Source organism: Schistocerca nitens, chromosome 8, assembly GCF_023898315.1.
Source record: "Schistocerca nitens isolate TAMUIC-IGC-003100 chromosome 8, iqSchNite1.1, whole genome shotgun sequence".
NCBI lineage: Eukaryota > Metazoa > Arthropoda > Insecta > Orthoptera > Acrididae > Schistocerca > Schistocerca nitens.
The window spans coordinates 448459475-448481762 of NC_064621.1; the positions used below are offsets into that span (position 1 = coordinate 448459475).

Sequence of the window (22288 nt, forward strand, 5' to 3'; positions counted from 1 at the left end):
TGAGTCGATTTCATCGCTTGTCGTACGTCCATTTCTGCCTCTATGTCTGATAAATGTTTCTATCAGGCCTTACGTCACATCATGAATTAGTAACAGATTATTTCCCTTTGATGGAGAGTGCGTGGTCATTAATGGCGAGCTAATGCGTGATTAACTCACCGTGTGGCTGTCAATCAAGGAGAAAGGCAAAACGAACAACGAACGATGAGTTACAACACTGATTACTATAAGTGACGTGAGCTGATTGTTTAATAATTTACCAACAGACCGTGACAATCTGGCGAGCAATCTAGTTAAATCCTTCGGACGTAATTACCTGTGTCTCCAAAATGCGCTTATGTTGATGTACTAAGGCTAATGACCTTTCGAAACAATCATGGTCGAAAACTTGCCATGAGAAAGGTGGCGGGGCCAAACCCCTAGTTTTACGATTATATCTCCATCAGTCTGAACGAACGTGATTTTTTAAAATTTTTTGGACCGTTTACGTGTGACCATCAGATTGTGAACTACGGCACACAACTCTGTCATTTCCCTGGATCTAGTTTTTAATGATACACCACTATTACTTGGCAGCAAGTAGGCCAATGACTGCAAGACTCTGAGACTGTTTACGATACAGATACACGATTGAAATATCTCATGCTGAGGTGGTTCACTTCATCTGCCCGTTGCTTCCCCTATCAAGTGGAACAGAAAGATGACGACAATGTGTGGTGTGTACTTGGAAGTATCTGTCTCGCTACTACTTACAGGCATAAATCATCAGCTAATTAAAATTTATCATGGGGGTGCAGACGAGAAGAAAGGGCCATACCACAGTCATAATAATCAGAGGAGCCCAAATGTAATTCAATAATTTAAATATATTCTACAATTAAGATTTATGAACGAACACTGGCTTCCGGCTGTGTACTGAAATCTGGAGGAGAGTGTGCACTCGTATTCATAATCGGTTTTACACATGATACACAACATACATTAGAAATAAAACTTACAATAACATACCACGGAAAGAAGTATAAGGTTTAGACGAACGAGAGTGATAAATGCTAGCAATGAGGTGTAACTGAGAAGAATGATATCCTGTCGGCGGTAGTATACCGCACTGTAGTCACATTAACGTGACCACCTATCAAACACCTGGATAACCACCTTTCGCAGTACGGACCGCTACGAAGTGTGCAGGAAGAGGGTCACTGAGCTTCTGGAAATAACAGACAGGAATGTGGAGCCATATCAACTCCAGTGACGTGACCAGCTACCCTAGGTTTCTCAGTTGAGGATCCATGAAGTACGGTCGAGATGGTGCCACAGATTCTCCATTATATTTAATTCCGGGGAGTTCGGTAGCCAGGGAAACACAGCAAACTCATCCTGGCGTTCTCCAAATCACGCACTAGCATTGCGAGCTGTATGGAACGTCGCATTGTTCTCCTGGTGGATGCCATCGAGCCGAGGAAAAACGAAACCGCATGTAGGGGTGAACATGATCCCCAAGGATTGATGCAAACTTGTGTTGATCCATTGTGCCTTCCAGAATGACGAGACCGCACAGAGAAATGCCTCGACCCTTCCGATGATTGTTGCAGGATGCTTTCGTACGTTGCATGACGTGCACGCCAACGGCCTTCTGTCCGATGAGGCGTTAAACGTGTTTACGGTAATGACATGCAAATTCCAGCCTTCGTCGCCGATGCAAAGTAGACAACATAGTACTGCCGAGGCCCATACCCAGCAACGATCACAAACTTAACCGTTTCTGAAATGTTTCCATCCTTGGCCCGAAAGCCAATGATTGTGCTCTTCTGTTTTGCGCATCCCGCCAATACGTATTTGTATACTTCTGCTGCTAGTGCTGCCACCTAGTACCTGTGAGTGGTTACTGCACGTTGACGTTGAACGTAGGCGGTGGTCACATTCTTTTGACTGTACAGTGTATTACGGTGGCCGACGATTGTATTCTGATTGCGTGAATAATGTGTTATTTTCGTCTAGCAAATAATATATTCGTTTCTCAAAGGCTCTCATTAATGTGACAGGTTTGTGGTGTCTTAGACCCAGACATTGACTAATATGACGATTGCGACGAAGTCCTCTGTGATTAACGCTGACTATGCGAACACAACGTGTAGACTGCTCCAGGACACAGACAAAACTGCACTTGAGTGACGACGCTGGATCTTTTAAAATATGGGTCCCAACAAGAAAACAGCAGACTCTGAAGGTAGACACTATTTTCTATCCCCTCCCTTAAAACACTATTCCTACAAAAAGCTGTGTTCTTCTGACAAGCAAATACTGAGGGAACCATCCAGATACACTATGTGATCAAAAATAAAGACATGAACATGATTGACCATATCTGGGATGCCATGCAACGTGCAATTCAGAAGAGATCTCCACCCCCTCGTACTCCTACGGTTTTATGGACAGCCATGCAGGATTCATGGTATCAGCTCCTTGCAGCACTACTTCAGACATCTGTCGAGTCCATGACATGTCATGTTGGGTCATTTCTGCGGGGTCGCGGGGGCCCTACACGATATTCGGCAGGTGTGCCATTTTCTCCGTCTTTTCAGTGTAATATTGGAGGTGTTCGATATTACCGGACTGTCTCCAAACAAAATTTCTGCGAATGTCACGGTACAAACAGACCTGAATGTCGTCAGTAAACAACACCCAGTGTCACTCCTGGGATGTCCAGTTCTGCATGTTTCCTTGCCCATCTGTAGCGGAGTCCATAATGTGTGGAGTACGTCGTAGTGTTCGCCTTGGTCGTGTCGTTTGAAGATAGGGGTCACGCAATCCTCTCCTAACAGTCTAATGCGTTCTGCTGCTTCTTCAAACACCGAATTCAGTTTTGAAACAGTTAGCCCACGGTTCCATTGAATCGTACTGTTCACCTGTCGAACGTGGTTGAATTGTGTGACCTACGTTCTAATCACAGTGTCAGTTGGAACCGTCCCCGGTCCACGTGACGTATTCCCGATGCACACGTGTAATATATTCACTCTCCTGTTCCACAGACGTCTGTAATGCGTCCCTGATTTTGCTTTATTTTCAAGTGAAGTGCTGCAATCTGTTCTAGTGTGACGCTAAACTCGTATTTAGCGGTCATGGTGTTGCATATATGTTCACAAACATCGTTAGAGGTGATCTTCCGATCGGTACAGCAACAGTCACATTAGCAACCCACCTGTACGACATATCGGGGTGACGTAAAACTTTTGTTGATGTGTGTATTTTCTACATTACCATTTGCATGTAGTCTCTTCCATGTAAATCAGCCATTTCTACTTTTTTTGCTTGTTGAATACATTATGAACCTTTTTTTTTTATTGAAGACGTAGTGTAAAAGGTTTTTATAAATTGCCCTAAAAGGTTTTGAAACAAGTTCATAATCCGCATTCTTCTCTAAATCTCCCAGCTGAATAGTCTTTTCACAACAGAGAAATCCTATATACAGCCGCCGGTATAATGAAAGGTAACGTAAACTTGCAGTCTCATTGCATTTCAGCAGACGGTGCTGTGTCTCCAATCGTGAATGCAATAGTGCGACTTGCAATCTCTTTGATAGTGCCTCCAAGGACCGGTTCGAGTTTAGACGGTGTGCGCTTCGTCATTTAACGGCAACTGGAGTTGGCAGGCAGGGGAGTGGTCCTCAGAGTTGGAGGCAACCACAGCGACGGCACTGGAATATTCAATGGCTGTCGTGAGAAGCGACAGACTTGTGGAACTGGTTGCCGCTTAATCGTCATAGACTGATGTAGTAGTGGTCGCTTATCAATGCACTTAGGCCGTGGCGAGCTGGCGCCAGTGTTATTTTGTTCATGTATCGTTGAGTTCGATTGTCGTTGAGCTAATTTATCTTTGCTTTTCGCGTATCTTATCTTCCGGGTTGGCGGGCGAAGCGAGTCGGATAGCCCTCGAGATCTCGTGACATTCGCGGGGAGACGAGTATCAACCGCTGCCGAACGAGCGTGAGGGCCGTTACACGTTGTGGTGTGAAATTGGTTGGGCGTTTTGCCGACATGGGCAGCTTGGAGATACAAGTTCTGTGACTTCGCTGGCAACAAAATTTGACGGGAAGCGGTGAAGCTGTGGAACCCGCTCCCTCGTATTGTGTGCCTGATGTGGACTAAATCGTCGTAATTGTTCGTTCACCGACGCACTCAGAGATTTTTAAACTCTATTATTATGGTGAGACTTTCATAGTCGAACCTTAAGACGGTCTGGAAGAGTTCAGTTGGCCTATTCAAATGGTGGCCGTTATTTGAAAATTTTCTCAGAAGTTTTATTAGTGCTTTGTGTCTCTTGCAATCAAATGATTTTATGTTGCCGTTCTTAAAGCCTGCACTCTATTAATACCGTTGTCCATTTGTAAGTGATTTAAAGATTCTACGAGTGTTTCTTTGTTTCAGAGTTATTGGAATGTCTTTGTGATTCGGGCAGAAACTTTTGACTGCTGCGCAGTTAATTGGTTGATAAACCTGTGATTTTCCCAAGAGCTACATGTATTCATTGTTAATCAGTAATATGCCAGTCGTTCTAAGGCACCTGTTACAGACACTTTTCGTGTGAAATATCTTGGTGTTGGATTGCCGAACAGTTCAACAATGACGACATTAATTTCCCATTTCCGGGAATGCGAAATAGTTACAGACAAGAAGAGAGAACCGAAAGACCGGTGATTTTGACGGACGCCAAACTGCCTGAGGTGAGGGATGCGATGCTGCATCATCCTTCAAACGTTTGAGGAGACTATCCGTCGCGGGACAGATTTCGTATGGTAGAGCATGGAAAGCTATACAGAAGTTGATATTTCGAGCATATTATGTTCACAGTGTGTATAAATTGAAGGCACCGGATAAAGAAACGTGATAATCGTACAGTTGTCCCACGTGATTTTGATGATGGAATTTCAGAACTGGACCGTGGTCCTTCACTGATTAGGCGTGGTTTTACGTTAGTGGATACATGAACAGTTAATTCTAGTTACTTCTAATTACACCAGAACGTTGATAATTGTCACACATACAACGAAACAGTTCATCTCGAAAGCGAACTATTTAGTGGTCGAGTCATCTCGGAAGGATGATTGCCACCGCGTCCTGCCGATTTAGCGTCTCTGGTCTTCCTCCTGAGGGGCTGTCTTGAAGGGTCTATAAAAACAGGTCCCACATAGCGGCGAAAGCAAAAATTAAGATAGCTACGAAGGATAACTACTTGAGCGCCAACGTACTCCACAGAGCGGCCTCAAACATCATAAAACAAGCACGTGCATGCGTTATTGAGCACAGCAACCATTTGTAGTATATGATGCAGACAATGTATGTGAGATTATGAAATAAAATATATATTATGAAGATACATATACTTCGGTACGTACGCTGTACGTGACTTTTCGAATACTCAGTATTTTTGAGCAATTTGTATGTGGAACAGCATCTCTCCTTCACCTTACTAACTACCAACTCACAGAAATACTGTTTTTGCAGATGAAACTTTTTGATTTCGTATAGGTTAGCAATGTAACAAATACAGTAACGTTAATGTTTCGTAAATTTTACAAAGAATGATTTGAGTGATTTGGGTTCACATTGGGAAGCTTATATAGCGCTTGTGAAGCAGTGGAATCACACGGCAGTGGATAACATTCTGAGACAGATCAAATAGTACCAAGGGTCTTCAATATGAAGGATTTGTGAGCGATCACATTTTTCTCACTGGTGATGCAAATGAGAATTGCATTTTTCTCACTGGTGATGAAAATGAGAATCACCAAGATCAGAAGAAAATCGCTTACTTTCTTGTTAAAATATGGTTTATCCTAACTTTGAGCCAATGAACTGGTCAGAGGAAGATCACAGTTTTCTTTGTTCAGTATCTCCGATAACGTTGAAATAGATGGCATGTCTATTTTCATTCCTAATGATAAGAGTGTCAGATGATAATACGCTCCAAGAAACAGAAATATAATCACTGAGAATGTATTCGATAACACCAGAATAGCGCTTTAGAGAAGTTTTTGTATGTCCTTCCTTCTGATTGAAGGTTTGAGGGGCATCGACCCCTCACTTATGTAATGAAATGGAGCTCCTACAGCCGTCCTTTCTATGTTATTTGTTATATCACTACTAGTTTCGGTTATTCAATATGCGATCTTCAAATCTTAACTGACGAGCGATTCCATCAATGGTCAACATTTATGAAGTGGTTTCCGTAGACTTTAACTACGCAGTTGTGTCTCCAGCCATCGATGCTTGGAGACACATCATTATTACAGTGTACGGAAACCAGTTCATAGACGTTGGCCACTGATGGAATCGTATAACGATTGGATTTAACCGCCCCCCCCCCCCCCCCCCAGTTTCAGTTAAGGCCAGAACTGAATCACCGAAACTGCAAGCCATATAATAAATAACATCAGAAGGACTGTTGTAGGTATTCCATTTTATTACACTTTAGAAAAGGAATATACTGGCACGCAATATCTCTTATACAGTGGCTGCTATCCTGAGAGACCAACAGCTGTGTTAACTATCACTGATTCACACGAAATATCCAAATAACAGACAAGAAATTGAGTAAGATATCAGTAACATATAGCTGTAATGTTCACATGACAGCTCATGTTCATTTCTTGGAAGCTGCTAATGCGGTGACTGCTATTTCAGCCTCTGAAAAGCACTTATAAGATGCTGATGTTTTATAGAAGACACAAATATGTCCCAACGTAAATCATAGATAGAAAAATGAGAGGGAACCACAAATAACCCAGTATAATTTTGTTGGTTGGGTTGCAAATTCAAACGGCGTTCTACAAAAAAAGTATTTTCTTCTTTTTTGTCTGGAAAATGTATAAGAATAACATTTTGTCTTCAGATTTTGGTGGTATCATTGTTTCATCGATGAAAACGATGTACTCAGGAACGCAGTGACTAGGTAGGGTAGTGTTGCATGGTAGTCCTTTTAATAATAGGAACCACGCTGTTAACTGTACGTGAATTATATAACTGTAGAAACACTTAGTATTTAGAATATTTATTTGGAAATTTTTCATGGTTAATTTACATCGAAACAATTACTGGAAGTATTCTTCTGGTACACTCATATTCCTGTAGATGCCAGCAAGAAAGCTTGCCGAGGCCTTTGGCGTCCTTGTTCTCTCAGTACTGTTGAAATCCACGTGGTAGATACCGAATTTTACACTGCAAGCAAGAACAGAAGCATATCAAATATCAACATTTATTACTTTTGGTACTGACCAGTAGTGCAAAACCACACACGAGCACACAAACACACACACAGAATCAATAGTCGGATTGCTTCAGCCTATATTTCTCAAGACGACAACATGTTGGTACAAAAGTGAAGTCATAGACGAAATACTATTCGCTATCCAGCAAGAAAAAATGTCGGCATTGTAGTTACGAAGAAATTCGGCCTGGTGGGTCAGGTGTAGGCAGTTGGAAATGTTTTGTACTGTGTAAGAAGGAAAGTAGGAAAGACGACGTTTAAGGCTTCGACGATAATGGAACGTCAAAGAAAGACCACTAGATGGTAACTAGGAGAATGGCGGAAGGAACGAAACATTTTTTGTGGTAAAGAAGCCATTCCGAAACTTTCGTTATTTAGTTACTTCTTCCATTGATTATTTACACAATAAATCTTAATAATGTGGAACGAGTCATTTTACATTCACATCGCAAATTAATCCTTTCAAACCAGAATTATTTCTTGTGGGAAGCAAATTACCCTTTATGCGGTAACGGTCTTAGGCGATTTTTTTATGATTTTAGTTGCAATATTTATACAAAAATATGTTTTCAAAACGTACTTTGTAACTTGGCTTCATTCTATGGACTAAATTAACTAATTGCTAAATATTCTTTATTGTAACAAATGATAAAATTATCATTCAATTATTATCATCCAAAATAACAATAACAATAGTCAATTATACTGTGAAATATATGAAAACTAATCACATCCGTGTATTCTGGAGGTCACGAGCGGCTACGCAGTGCTCCATTTACTTGCTTGTATTTTCATAGTGGTGCCCAACAGCTGGCAGCACTTGCGCATGATGGAAAGGGTGAACATCCACAAATGTACACCTCAGGTTTCCAAAAGGCAAAAAGGGAAAAATACTTCTGTTGCAGCTAAGACACATTAAATGTTAATGTGCACTATTGCAGCAAGAGGGTCTGAAAGGGTTAATCTGCAACTGTGGCTACATGCAGAACATTTATAAGGTTTTCTTTTTTTTTCCCTTTGGATTCATGGAGATAAATTCCGTCTTTGCAACTAAACGGGAGGCAGTTTGTTTTTGCCATATACGTTTCACCTCTTTCATTTATAAAGCAGTATATATGTAAACTAAATGCATTATGTGTATATTAAAAGTAAGTTATATATTACGTTTTCTGTTGTTTTTATGTTACAAACAACATTTGCACCACGAGTTTCATGAAATTAAGAAATCGTTTAGTTACTTTTTTTTCCTCTTTTTTTTTAAGACACAGATGTACTTTTTATGTAGTGGAACAGTCCCAAACGCCTAAAGGTGTCTATTTATTTGCTGATGACTGATTTCGACCACTGTTCTGGTCATCATGAGACAGCTTACTACTCGGGAGTCTGCTGAAGCTGGTGAGGACAGGAGGCCAGATTAGGAAGTGCGATGGGGCTCTGTTATTGTGGAAAAGAAATTTAACATTCCAATAGAAACAAGACAAAATGTTTCTAAAAATTTTAAACACAGATGTATGTTTTACACATTACAACAACAGAAATTCTTCTACGGAATAGAAGGAGCTGTAAAGCAGAATTTCTTACAGTTTGTATACAAATTTTACTTTGCTGTCTATCAGACATTTTATATCGCTGGGTAAGTTATCAAAAATATTAGTTGCCGCATTGTGCATCCCTTTTAGTGCTAAAGATAACCTTAATGATGTGGGGTAATGAACGTCATTTTTCCTTCTTGTACGGTAATTATGTACATCATTGTTCCTTTTGAGCTAGAGAGGAAAGTGATTTAGGGAAATCACGGAGAATATAAAATTCTTGTTGCCGACATCATAAGTCTAGCAGTTCCGACCGCAGACACAATAAATGCGTCATAACAAAACACGGGCGGTTATTTCGTTGTTTTTTATCACCCTCCCACACTGATATGAAGATACGGCTTTCACCAGCTCTCAACTCATTTGTACGTGTTGCCGTCGTGACGAAAGACAATATACCCTCCCTGCGTGTCTGTTTTCCAACCCATATAATGAACATTTGTGGACCATATGGTGGAAAGTGCTGAAATATAACCTCATAAGCACGTTGATGGGAGGGCACGAACTTATGTTCGAAGCTCTCCAGTTCAGTGCTGTAGGGAACACATGCAAATGTCATAATGTGAGATTTCAGGACGTACCAGAACGAAGTCCTGACATTACTCTTGTGTGAAAATACGTTAATCCAACGCATTCGCTTATTCATTGAAGATAACCATGGCTAAATCATAACTCATAACGTGATCGCTTGCAAGTGTCTGCCTTCACATGCCAAAAGTACCATTAGTCCGGTTGTTATGAGGTGCACGGCACCAGAGAATATTGTGTGGTGTACGAAAACAAGCGAGCTGGAATTTTCGAACTGTATCTCTGCAGAAATCACAGAAGTTGGAGCAGAGGAGGCAATTTGTACCTTTTGCGTGAGTTCCTTTAGGCGTTTCCTTGCTACAAGATAAAGTTTATCAAAACAATGCTTAAAATTATCTCATACAGATAGTGAATCATCAGAAAAGTTATGTAAGTTTCCTAGTTAACGAGTCAGGTCTACGAATTTGCTAAATGGGCTTATCGCTAGTCAGTGTGTGATCCGTCTCCCTTCACAGATAGTAGGTAAGTGATGCACAGTGATTTCACATCACAGTAATTTAGCGAAAATTATGAATGAAACTTAGTAATATCCCTATGATTCGATGTAACTAACGTTTAAAGCCGATGTTTTATTTGATACTGCCTCGTAATATATTTGTTATGCGATAACACAAGTTTAAATCGTGCACTGCGTTACCAAATTCACTCTCACGTGACACTTCACCCTATCCCATTGTAATGTGAGGTAGTTTTCTGGAGCTGCCCATGAATAAAACAAATTTGAAGAGACATTTTCACCGTTTGCAATGTTTACTTTGAATTAAAGTGAAGAGGAAGGCATTTCATGAAGTCCTTCGCATACAAAAGTTTATTACAGCAAGAATTCGTACAAATCGAGATTGTTTCAAAAGGGAGTGCAGAGGAAATATTAACCTACGCGGCTCTTGCATCACATACAATCAGCAGTGGACGACAAATGTAGGCTGGATGTAAACAATAATTATCAGGTAAACTCTTTTCACATACAATGAAATATGGAAAAAAAGAGTCTACAGCGGACGAGTTACTACTCCCCACCTGCATTTTATTAGAGAAAATGTTACAGGTGGCTTCAAAATAATATCGCGCTTAATCGAACTGAAAGTTAAATTATGTTGATTTCTTTAGGGTGGTTAGGGTCTTCAATGGAAAATATGTCTGCTTAAAGGTAAAAAATCACCATTCTTTTCTGAGTAACATGAGAAAAATCACAAAAAATATGTAATCGTATTATTTGTTACATTTGCCGCATGCGATTTCTCCCTCTATCCTGTTACACTCTGGTACGGACCATCTATATCGTATACTACACAGTTTATTCCTTTGGTAACTTTTCCCACATGCTGCACAGTTTAACACGAGTTTCACTTCATCAAGATTATTTTTAATTTTTCTCTAAATTTCCGCTCTCAGCCTCACACACTACCTCTCAGTCTCGCACATGCCACACTCATTTCATTACTCTTACACATGATTTCTTTTCTAAGCGAAAAATGCTTCTCGTTTCATTCCGTAAACCTTTTATTCTTACATTTATTTTCCAGCGCATGTTATCTCAGGTTATCTCAAAGATGATTATGAGCTCCGATTTCCCTGTACGCTCTAAAATTTCATCCGAAAATTCAGTCATACTTGATTATAGTCTTATTTCATATCTTACTAGAGAATTCTTCCTTCGTCAGTATTTCGTTCCTAGCTTTTTGACTAGAAGAGCTATTAATGTGACGCCTTCGCAAGTCACCCAAATATTTGAAACAGTATTATTTTCTTTCGTGATTTTGGGACGGGGTGTTTGTTTCCGCCAGGTGAGACCAATCACTAAATTGAATAAACACTTCTTGATTGTAACCCTTCTCCATCATATTCTCCTTACTCCCTCTTCCCCCTACCTACAAAAATATTCTGTTTAATTAGAAGACAATATGTATAGTCATACACACAGGTTGCCATCACACATATATAAGAGTGAGGAAAAGACTTCATCCACTGGTAACGCATCAGTAATCAGTTACCCAGCTTCACATTCACAACGATGCAAACATCTGTACCATCATTTAAAGTCCTGCAATCCGGAACCGCGCTGTTCCTACGGTCGCAGGTTCGAATCCTGCCTCGAGCATTGATGTGTGTGATGTCCTTAGGTTAGTTAGGTTTAAGTAGTTCTAAGTGTAAGGGGCTGGTGACCTCTGATGTTAAGTCTCTTAGTGCTTAGAGCCATTTGAACCTTTTAGAGTCTTTGGGACCACTCAGACTAGTGTAACAGGGTACATCAAGAATGTGCACAGAGAAAGTATGGGACCAATTAGAATAGTTTAGCGTGTGTGTCAAGCGTATGAAAAGAGAATATATGGGACCATTTACACCAGTGTATCAGGGAGTAATGTGTGCATGCAAGAGATGTCGGCGCCAATGTTTACAGGCTTGTTAGAATGGCAAGAGCATATAAGACAGTTGTTGAAGGACCTTTATGGCAAGCAGCCGTATAAAGTCGCTGATATGGAAGAAGAACATGGGTAGTTACATTAATGAACACACTGTCAGAAACTGTGAATATTCTTCAGCTCTCTGCGCATCAACCCTATAGAGATCGTGCTGATGGCTTGACGCAAATAATATTTGACATAGAGTTATACAAACAGTCATTATTTGGTCATTCGATTCTTGAATGGAATGGTAAACCACGTTAATGGAAAAATGGAAAGTACAAACAGCACCATTCTTCAGGTTCGCAGAGTACAGCTGCAGAGGAAGATGTGAAGAACAAAATAGTCTTGTTGCGATATTTAGAACTTTCATATGCTGTGTATACACTACACTAATTTTAACTGAACCTGTCTTTAGACTTCTCATGGCTCTTGTCAGTGAGAGCTCTTCCAAATTTAGGAATACTCTCTTACTTCAAGGGTAACAGACCTGCCTCTCCTCTTATAACCATACTGAAAAAGTTACTGACAGAATCTTGGACGCTTATTCTGTTAGTAACTTCGGAGCACCGTATCAAACCATCTGTTACCCAAAACTTAGGTAAGGCTCGAGTCGAGCTTGTGATTTAAAACTTCAGTAGCAGAAAACACCATATAACCACTCCTCAGCAACGAAGCACTTTAAATAGGAAAGGGTGAAACAAAGGCCTTGTAGGCTTTTTATATCTACCTTCAGTATATTAACACCTTCACTGTGGTGAACTTCTGTAGAAGTCTGGAGCGAATGTGCCGCCCAGCCGGTGGACTGCTGTAGCAGTTCCGCCTCGCGTCACATTTCTCCGCTTCACTACGCTCGACTTGTATGGAAGTTTGACCTATGCACCATCTAGCGCTTTGTTCAAACTCTGTAGTTAGCGACAGAGTCACTAGATGGCAGTTGCATTCAGTTTCAAAGCGGTGGTTTCCCTTGAGTAGCACTGCTCATTTCCCGCCTTGTTTCTAGTCTGAAGTGACGTGTTGTTAACGTCAGTTAATTTCTACTAGAAGTGATATGTCAGATAAGCGATATACTGTGGAGGAAGCTCTTTCTCTCATACTGGGTAGTGACTGTGAACGTGGAAGCGAATCATCGTCCGAATCTGAAGAAGAACATGAAACACCTATTTTAGCTCCTTTTGCATCAGGTACACGTGCTGCTCCAGCTGTTCCATTGACATCCTGAGACTTGGATTTGTGCACAGACACGACACACAATATCAAAAACATGTGTGATTTGTGTAAATGTTTTCCCGAACAAATACATAGTATAAAGTCCAATAATTGCGATAACACTACGAGTGTGAAAGCAGGACAGAATGACGCCGCGGGGAGCGCGTAAACTGCGCCGTACTGCGGGCACGGCTGGGCGGGTCTAGCTCTCGTCCATAGCGCACGACGCGACGATCACGGCGCCGGCGTGAAAGGGTTAACAACGGTGTATCTCTGCTTGCTGACGATGTCGGTAGAAATCGGTAGTTTAACACGTTACAAACGTGTAATGTGTCGTTAGGAGCAAGAACTAAGGAGGTGCTTTAAAGGACTTCGTAGCCTGATTGTTGGTAGTATGGAAAGACACTGATGTTTCATAAATCGATAGAAAATCAACTGAACTTATAGGACTAAATATGTCCCCTAAATCATACCATACGATATAACGTCGACTTACCTGAAACCAGAATTCCATTCCAAGTTGTCCAGAAGGCTCCACGCTGTATATCCGATTACATTGGCCCCATCTTCGTTAATAGCTTTCAGCATTTCTGCCAGGTATTGCTGAAATAGAGTATGATATTCTGTAAAGTGCATTGAATGATATCAAACTAATGACGTTAACCTTAAAAGTAATTTGTTCCATTTAACGCAACAAGTAAAATGAATTGCTGAATCCATTCTGACTCGCCAGATAAAAATAATACGCATATTCTCTAAAAATTATAATCGTACTTCCAGACAGGTTAAAACTGAAGGAGAGATGTCCTGGCAGAACACATGTTGTGCAGGCATTTCGTGAGACGTTCCTGGTTAGCTCTGAGCAGTTGCCTGCGAAACTAAAAAATTCCGAGTTCGAGACTGGGTCTGGTACAGAGTTTCAATGTGCTAGGATGTTTCAGCTTCTACTATCAGTTGGCGATTATACAGACTGCTGGTGTTCAAGTCATGGGGCATCTATCATCTTCTCAACACTGGATCTCGGGGGCCAGCACAGAAAGAAGTCACTATTTCACTCTTGTCTCCCAAAGAGAGACACAGCTACCTGTCAGGCAGCAGTGAAAATGAGTGGCAAGTTGCCATGGGGAAAGCATTCTTATAGTGTAGACGTTGCTCGTTCATGATACCGTGGGGCCAGAGCAACAGTATTGTTCTGGAAATATACTTCTAGTTGTTAGGATATTAAGTTCAGCGCTCATGACCAGTAATTTAGAACTTTATTGCAACTACTTACCTTATATAAGACACAAAATTAAATATCATGTGAGCACTGTGGACACTAATTATCTCCCAGGGAACATCATGATAACACCGTGTACATCTCCTCTAGCCATGTAGCGGCCTCAATTCAGCGAGGAAGATGGTCCACACTTTTCTTCAGGTGTGACGTGCAGAAGAAAATACTCACAGACGATTAGAGCCTGTAGACGTGCCGTATTGCGGAAACGTTGACTGTCAGTTAACCAGCTATTCCAAGTAACTCCTGACATTTTCTGTGGCATTAAGATGGTGGACCAGTTGAGGTGCATTAGGATGCCGGAGTGATCGCCAAACAACGAATCTTTATTAAAAGCCCTATGAACACTGCTTTCTCATCTTGGAAGATAAAAGTGTCTGCAGCTTACTCATAATAGACGTGTAAAAAACAGGGCAAATATTGGTGGCTGAGAAGAAGTAAACATCCTAGTTCATGTTTACTGTAACCTGAATGAGTGGACTTAAGAAACAGTACAAAAAGCAGTTCCAAAACATCACAGAGCAACATTTGTCTAGAAGTATACTTTCAACACACTATGCATTAAATGCCTCTTTCGGCAGTCAGGGCACTTGCACCTTGCATCATTTAAACGAAGTAATGTCAAAAATGGTTCAAATGGCTCTGAGCACTATGGAACTAAACATCTGTGGTCATCAGTCCCCTAGAGCTTAGAACTACTTAAACCTAACTAACCTAAGGACATCACACACATCCATGCCCGAGGCAGGATTCGAACCTGCGACCGTAGCAGTCGTGTGGTTCCGGACTGAGCGCCTAGAACCGCTAGACCACCGCGGCCGGCGAAGTAATGTCACTACTCATTGGATCACATTGGATGCCTCCAGGCAGTCACTGTCTAGTTTCTGTTTTGGAGGGCTCACTGAAGAGATGTAGCCTCATGTGGCACTGTGAGCAATGCCTTTTCCCAGGAAGTCTTTGCACCTTTTCATGATGAGTAGTGGATACCACTTTGAGTTCATCAAATTTACATTGTGTTTCACTTTCGAGTAATTCCAGGGAGCATTGACCCTTGGTGGAATTTCTGCGACTACCTGTGTGCAGTAATTTCCTCGGGTACATGTGAAAGACAATAATATAATGCATGAGGACAATGTAAGAACTCTTAACAAGACTATCAGTGAAACACAGCATATATATTATGGCGTATGGTACTTGTGTTGAATGAGCATTTCTGGCACTATCCAAACGCACTGCAATTCTCTGAATCTTTAGATGTACATAAAAATGATCCCAAATTTATGAGGAATACTCAGGAATCAGTCAAGCAGGAGTTCTATCAGCTAATTGCTTCCAAAGAAGCTCTCTTTCATTTCTATATCTGTTCCACCAAAATCAGCCTTATGCCAATTTAGAGATTGTGCTGCAAGAAATGCATCTATAGTAAGGAATGAAACTACGAAAAATTCGCCGAAAACTTGTGCTGAAGGCACACGAAAACCAGAAACTTTTGATTCCAAACTTCAAAACTCTTTTCCGTAATCGCTCCTTTCAATGTCGTCTTCTGTAATGGCAGGGCTGGAAAGACCGCCTCGTTCTGATAGAAGTCTATAGATTACATCTCGACAGAATCATAAATCACAATTAAAAAAAATAGTTTATTCCATGCACAATACGAGAAAATATGATGGAACTGCGGCTGCCTTCCACAATTGTTCCATTGTACATTGATAACAGTACACACAGACAACTGAGCGTTTGTTGTAAATACAATTCACTTACGCCATAGTAGCTGATACGCTCTTGATCATCCAGGTCTCCATAATCAGCGTAACCATTCTCTGTAACGATGATTGGGTAGTTCGGGTACCTTGTAGACGCCCAGTCCAAAACTCTGCGGAAACCCCAAGGCACAACCTAGAAAGAGAGACATCAAATGAGCAGCATTAGAAAAATCAAAGTGTGCTGTTCCTTTTGTTACACCAAACAGTGTTAAGCTGGTATTGTGACTGATGGTAACAAGGAGTAATTTAGGTGCTTATTTGGAAAGATTTGGTTAATAAGAATATCAGCATCTTACTTAATAAATAATTATCGTTTCATGGTAAGTGTTACTGTTTGAAAAAGATGTACCATTCATGAATGAGACAAGAAATGAGTGAACGGGGGGCTTAGTGCAATATCCTGACAACTGGAAGCTTGCCCTGAGCTTACATTATTTGTGATTACAAACCTGTGTTCGCTAAATGCTCTCATAAGTTATGAAACGTATCAGTCGCAAAATTTAAAAGGTTCTACGAATTCTTTGGCACTGGAGTATTCAGCAGTCTCTTCTAACAATTTCTTCATAAATTATAAATATCAATATAGTTACTACAGTTTTCTGCACATATTCCCATCAGTTCGGTATTGTCATGTAAGTTTCGATAATAATACTTGTTTACACTTTGCATTAAGACATGTACCCACCAAGAAATGTTTTCGTAGGCGGACATTTGAAACAGTGTGTGTGTGTGTGTGTGTGTGTGTGTGTGTGTGTGTGTCTGTGGTTGTGTGTGTGTGTTACGGCAGGTACTTCGCTTTTTTGGACAATCGTTTTGTTTTTTGTATTTTTTCCTCATAATATTTATTATATAACGTAGTGAACATTAGAACATAAAATGCGCAAAATAAGTACGCCAGTTTCTAATTCACTTCACGCCACAGTTCGAAATTCGACATTTTTTCAGAAACTTTCACCATGGAGAACATAGAGAGCATTTCCTAATGCTACCGAAAAATAATTTGTTAAAAGAGAGATTCGGTACTGCGCTCAAGTCTAACGCAAAGCCTAAAAAAACGGTGCCCCCATCCTTCGTTCTGCTAAAATAATAAAAGCGACTTCTGAGGAGTGTTACTTTCTGATAAGTAATCGAAATGGCCTTGCATTTACTTCAGGGAAGCTTTAAGCCAGATTCACTTTGGGTAAACCATGCAAATAGTTAAGGTGCAAAAAATCAACGGTGCTTTAGAATGGATTCTGTTGGTACTAACGACGTAATGAGGCACAAGATGTGCAGATCGCTCGTGGGGAAACCGTGGGGCGCCACCGCACTGGGACACCACGGCAGCTCTGCTGGCTCCGCTCCTGTCAGCCGGTACGCCTGCTAGCACAGTCCGTTCTCAGTACCGAAGTGGACGCTACTGTGAAACACATCCCATCTACTGAACAGGCGCCCATAGCTGTTATAGTACGCATTTTAGATACAACTTTTACTGGCCTTTTTCTTGTTTTGGCCCATACTGCCACCTCCAATACTGTCGTAACCAAACATCTTGCTGTAGAAGAGAAATATTTCACAGTATCGAAGATGAACAGTTGCGCATAGCTCTTGAGGTATGTATTTTAGAGCCCACGTTTTCTAGATATCTTTGTTTTGTTTTGATCTATACTAGCATCTCTGTAAGTTGCCTACGCAACGATCTTGTCAAGAATAGTACTGGTAGAAATTTTCCACTGTCACAAGTATTCGGAAGAGTTTCGATTAAAACTTTCGAATCAGTCGTTTCCGGACCAGGCTCGCTTACGTCAAATTGATATATTTACCCTTATCTATCATGTGTAAGAGTTTGTAACATGGAATCACACTGTGTGCATAAAAGAGATTTCTGAATTTTTATTTGAAAAGTAATTAACTTTGAAATTAAATTTAATATCGCAAACATATACTTGGAACAATAAGTAAGAAACCAGCCTTATCTATTTACATTTTTATCTCTTAATTCAATTTCATCTGAGGTCTTAGATCCATTAGCATCAATTGCTGCAGCAAGAGATGCAGCTGTCCTATTTCGGTCTGGAAGTAGCTTTTAAGGAAAACTTTCATATGCCGGATGGTAATATTGTTTATCTGTGTTTTAATATTCTTGTGACTGGAGTGGATCATCAGGAACAAGCTGTGAGGACACTGAACATCGACAATTTCCACTATCTCCAACCACACAGCGTCCGGATAGTGCTTTACTGTATATAGTTTGAATGTGATTGTAAAGTAAAACGGCGTGTTCTTTGGAATGAACTGCATTTACGACGCTCATGTTTCCCAACACACTTTTCTTCTGTTCGCACTTTGAACAGTCCTGAAATGAAGTGTTCCAGATTGCTGGTCTCATTTGAATCTTATAAATGATTCCTTGTCTAAACTGTCCATAGCGCACACTTTGAAGTGGAAGAAAACTACGTAAGGGTGAGTGGCAGGTAGCACAATGCAGCTCTCCTTATGTGCTGATGTGGGACGGCCATAAGCTGCCATGGTTTGTTTTCACAGGCCTCTCGTGGTAAACTCAAGAAACAAAGTTCTTTTAACAGAGCTGCCATACTCAGATAGATGCCAGCTACAGGAAGATCCATTGAGCCCCATGGGCCTCTGCTAGGAGAGCCGCTTTGGTACCCCAGTGTGGTAATTCCCTAACATCATACCAAAGTCACGTGACCTAGGAGGCAATATAGCGTGCGACCGCAAAGTCCGTGTAAGGTTGGCAGCACATTCATGTCGCTGTATAAGCCGGGGGCCAGGAATCACTACTAGTGGCTGCAGTTATGTTGGTTGATTCGATTCTAAATTTTACTTTTAAAACATTGAAATTAATTAATTATGTTAATTACATTTAAACACTGTACTCACTAATATCACATTAGGTTCTGGAAATGTTTTCCTCTTAGTTGAAGGCATAGTTCAACAAGTTTACATCTATTTGTGAACACCTTTACCAAAGTGTCACGTGTAATCAGTTTGCAGTCAATCAATTATCATTGTCTTCAGTTCATCTATTGGCTTTGGGTTACTTTGACATAAAAATGTTTTAGTTATACCCGAAAGGAAATAGTCGGTCGGAGTCAGATTCCGCGAGCGCGCAGACCAGAGACCTTCCGTAGTTACAATGTCTCCAAAGATTTCATCTAAAAGTCATAGCGACTGGTGTGTCATATGAGCGGTAGCGTTGTCTTATTGGAAAAAAGGAATGATTGATACCGTTTTCATTCAGCAGGACAATAAGGAAATAAATTATCTTGGAACAATAGACATCCGAAGTGACGGTTGTATCGAAAAAGATTGGCCCCATAATTCACGTTCGTGTTATCGCAACCCACACTTTGATTTTCTCGGCGTATAATGACATTTCCCTTAAGGCATGTGGATTTTCTCATTACCGAGTTCGTTAAATTAGTGTAGCGAGACAGGTGAAACCAAGCCTCATTTGTGAAAAAGGTTCGATCTAAAACAGCAGTTCCATGTCGGTTAACAATCGTTGAAACCATGCGTAATACGTGATTCGTTTCACATGCTCCACACACTGTAATTCTTGCTCACTACTAATTTCATATAGATACATCCCCAATTCTTTGGTTACAGCCTTCTGCTTGTCGTACGAGAGATTTTAGCTTGTTGGGATAACCTCCTCACAGATTTTGTTGGACTCCGTAACATGATGTCCGAAATGTCGTCAAGCTTTCGTTCTGTTGAAATTGTGGGCCTACAAATTCATGGTGCGTCATGAGCTGAACGTGTTGTCTGAAATTTGCGACTGAAATCATGTACTGTATCACTATGTGAACACCACGAAGCAGGAGAACGCAATCTAAACTGCAACCTCATATGGTCCGAAAAGTTTCCACCTGCACAGAAAATCTCTTTCACTAATACCACTTTCTCTGTAATGGTAAGCATTCTCACTACACTCAGCTTATGCAAGAACTAGACAATAACACAAGTAACAGGCGCAACGCACAACGCACACGTAACAATAGAACACTCTGCCACTGCAGTCTCACGGAAGACGAGCAGTGAGACTTGGATGCGTTGACACCTCACACACTGAACTAGACGAGACAAGCGAGGCTTCCTGTTGCGAAGAGACTTTGCGGACGCACGGTATATTGCCACAAAAACCCTGTTCTGTGCATCTTAACTCCAGAGGCTTACTTCATTTATGGATTTATAATAATTATATAACAGCACTTCCTGATTTTAAGAGTCTCTATGAGGCAACTCCTGAGCGCTAGATGTTTTGTTAGCGATTTTGATTACTGAAATACAGTGACAATATTAGAGATGAATAGTGCTAATGAATTAAGATTTTTTTTTACTATGGAGAAATAGAAGGAACTGAGTGAAACATTTAATATTGAGCAGAGGAAAGCCTGATTTTTCTTTTGGTCAGAATGTTTATTCGCGAAAATCTAGAACATAGATTCATTCATCACAAACGATCTGCGATCTGATCATATAGAAGTCTTAAAATAATATCTGTGATGCATTTGTGACATATGAAGAGCTCTTAAAATGATATAAAGCTACAAGGGACGCAAACCTTTGAAAATTAGGAAAGCGCAGAGATTCACATGCGAAAAATGACAAAAGTAAATCATTATATTGGGAAACGCTGTAATTAACAAAAGACGTGGGTGGTTCAAGAACTGACATTTGTTGCAATGGAAAACATGCTGATCAAATGTCCAGATGACAGAATGGTTGTAGAACTCGAACACAGCAAACAGTTTGTAGCTAGCGGCTCAAACAGGCTCATTCTATATAATTCAGACCAAGAAACGTAGACGTGTCGAAGCAATGTTCGTAATCTAGATAAAGTCATATATATTTGAGAAAAAGAGAACAACAATTAATTAATGCTTTTACCAGTGGGAGCACTGTGGAAATTGCATATCAGAACGGTGTTTATAATGTTAAATATAGTTCCTAACTGTGTGAAAAGGGTGCCTACAAATTTAGACAATGTAATACTGTTACTACACTTGGGCGCGCGAACACACACACACACACACACACACACACACACACACACGCGCGCGCGCGCGCGCGCGCATATGCGTTCACGTGCATATTTTACACAATACAGCTACCCACGCGAAGGAATAATCTGGCAAAGGAGCCCAACAAGATCTGAGAAGATGCAGTAAGCAGCAAGGAAACCAATGACGAGACAGGCTCCCGTCGCTGAGATGTTGTTACAGCTCTTCAAAGAACCTGCAGTAGCGGTGACCACCGAGACACCCTGATAGCTAATGAGCAACACTTTTTGGGCCTCGAGACTGTGGAGGCCTTTTCGTTTTAATATTTTTAGCATAGTGCAGCAGAGTCAGAAACTGTAAAATATAATTATATTACAAGTTGCATAAGCAAATAAAATGTACCTAGGTTTCGCCTATAATAATGTAGCCTTCTTCAGAATGTCACAACATAAAATTAACATTAAAATATGCCAGATACTGGCCTTGTCAAACTTAAAATGTTGGTGCTACATTACATAGTCGCGTCACTTCACTCATGTTTCGTGGATAGGCCACACCAACGGGCCAGACAAGTGGGGAGTCGTAACTCAGCGCCCGCGGCGCCCCTGTCTGGCCCGTTGGTGTGGCCTATCGACGAAACATGAGTGAAGTGACGCGACTATGTAGTGTAGTACCAACATTTCAAGTTCGGCAAGGCCAGTATCTGGCATATTTTAATGTTAGTTTTATGTTGTGACATTCTGAAGAAGGCTACATTATTATAGCAGAAACCCAGGTAAAGTTTATTTGCTTATGCAACTGGAGGCTGAAATGTAATATAATCCGTTTTGTTTCACCATTCAGATTAATCCGCTGGGTGTTTCTCGGTCTACCAACTCATGCCTGGGTGACCTGTAGGAACCAGCCCTCAATGTCACCTTGTACAAGACAACTCCCTCGAACAGTTACCAAAGAAGTAGCTACAAGATGCAGAAATTCTGCTAAGCCTCTTGGCTCGAGTGTGTTTTGTACATTTTTTATTCTTTTATTCCTTTTTCCTTTTATGTCAAAATTCGTGTCGTTTCACTCGTGTACAGAATTTCGGAGCAGATTTCCCACATTTTCTTGCTAGATTACTCTTAACTTAAAAAAATATTTAATCTCTGGCTCGTTTAATGGCACGAAAATAGAAGTACGGCACAACTAAGTT

The 22288-nt window shown here is 40.7% G+C and overlaps 1 protein-coding gene across 1 annotated transcript in view; it reads right to left on the minus strand.

The window, feature by feature from the left end:
• Window positions 1-7031: 7031 nt before the first annotated feature.
• Window positions 7032-22288, minus strand: part of LOC126198689 (myrosinase 1-like) — a 74871-nt gene continuing 59614 nt past the window's right edge. Inside the window, exons 9-11 of the mRNA XM_049935185.1 lie at window positions 16092-16226; window positions 13551-13657; window positions 7032-7214 (exon numbers count right to left, since the gene is read on the minus strand). Of these exons, the coding sequence (XP_049791142.1) occupies window positions 7088-7214; window positions 13551-13657; window positions 16092-16226 (369 nt within the window). The 3' untranslated portion in view covers window positions 7032-7087. The remainder of the gene's footprint in view (window positions 7215-13550; window positions 13658-16091; window positions 16227-22288) is intronic.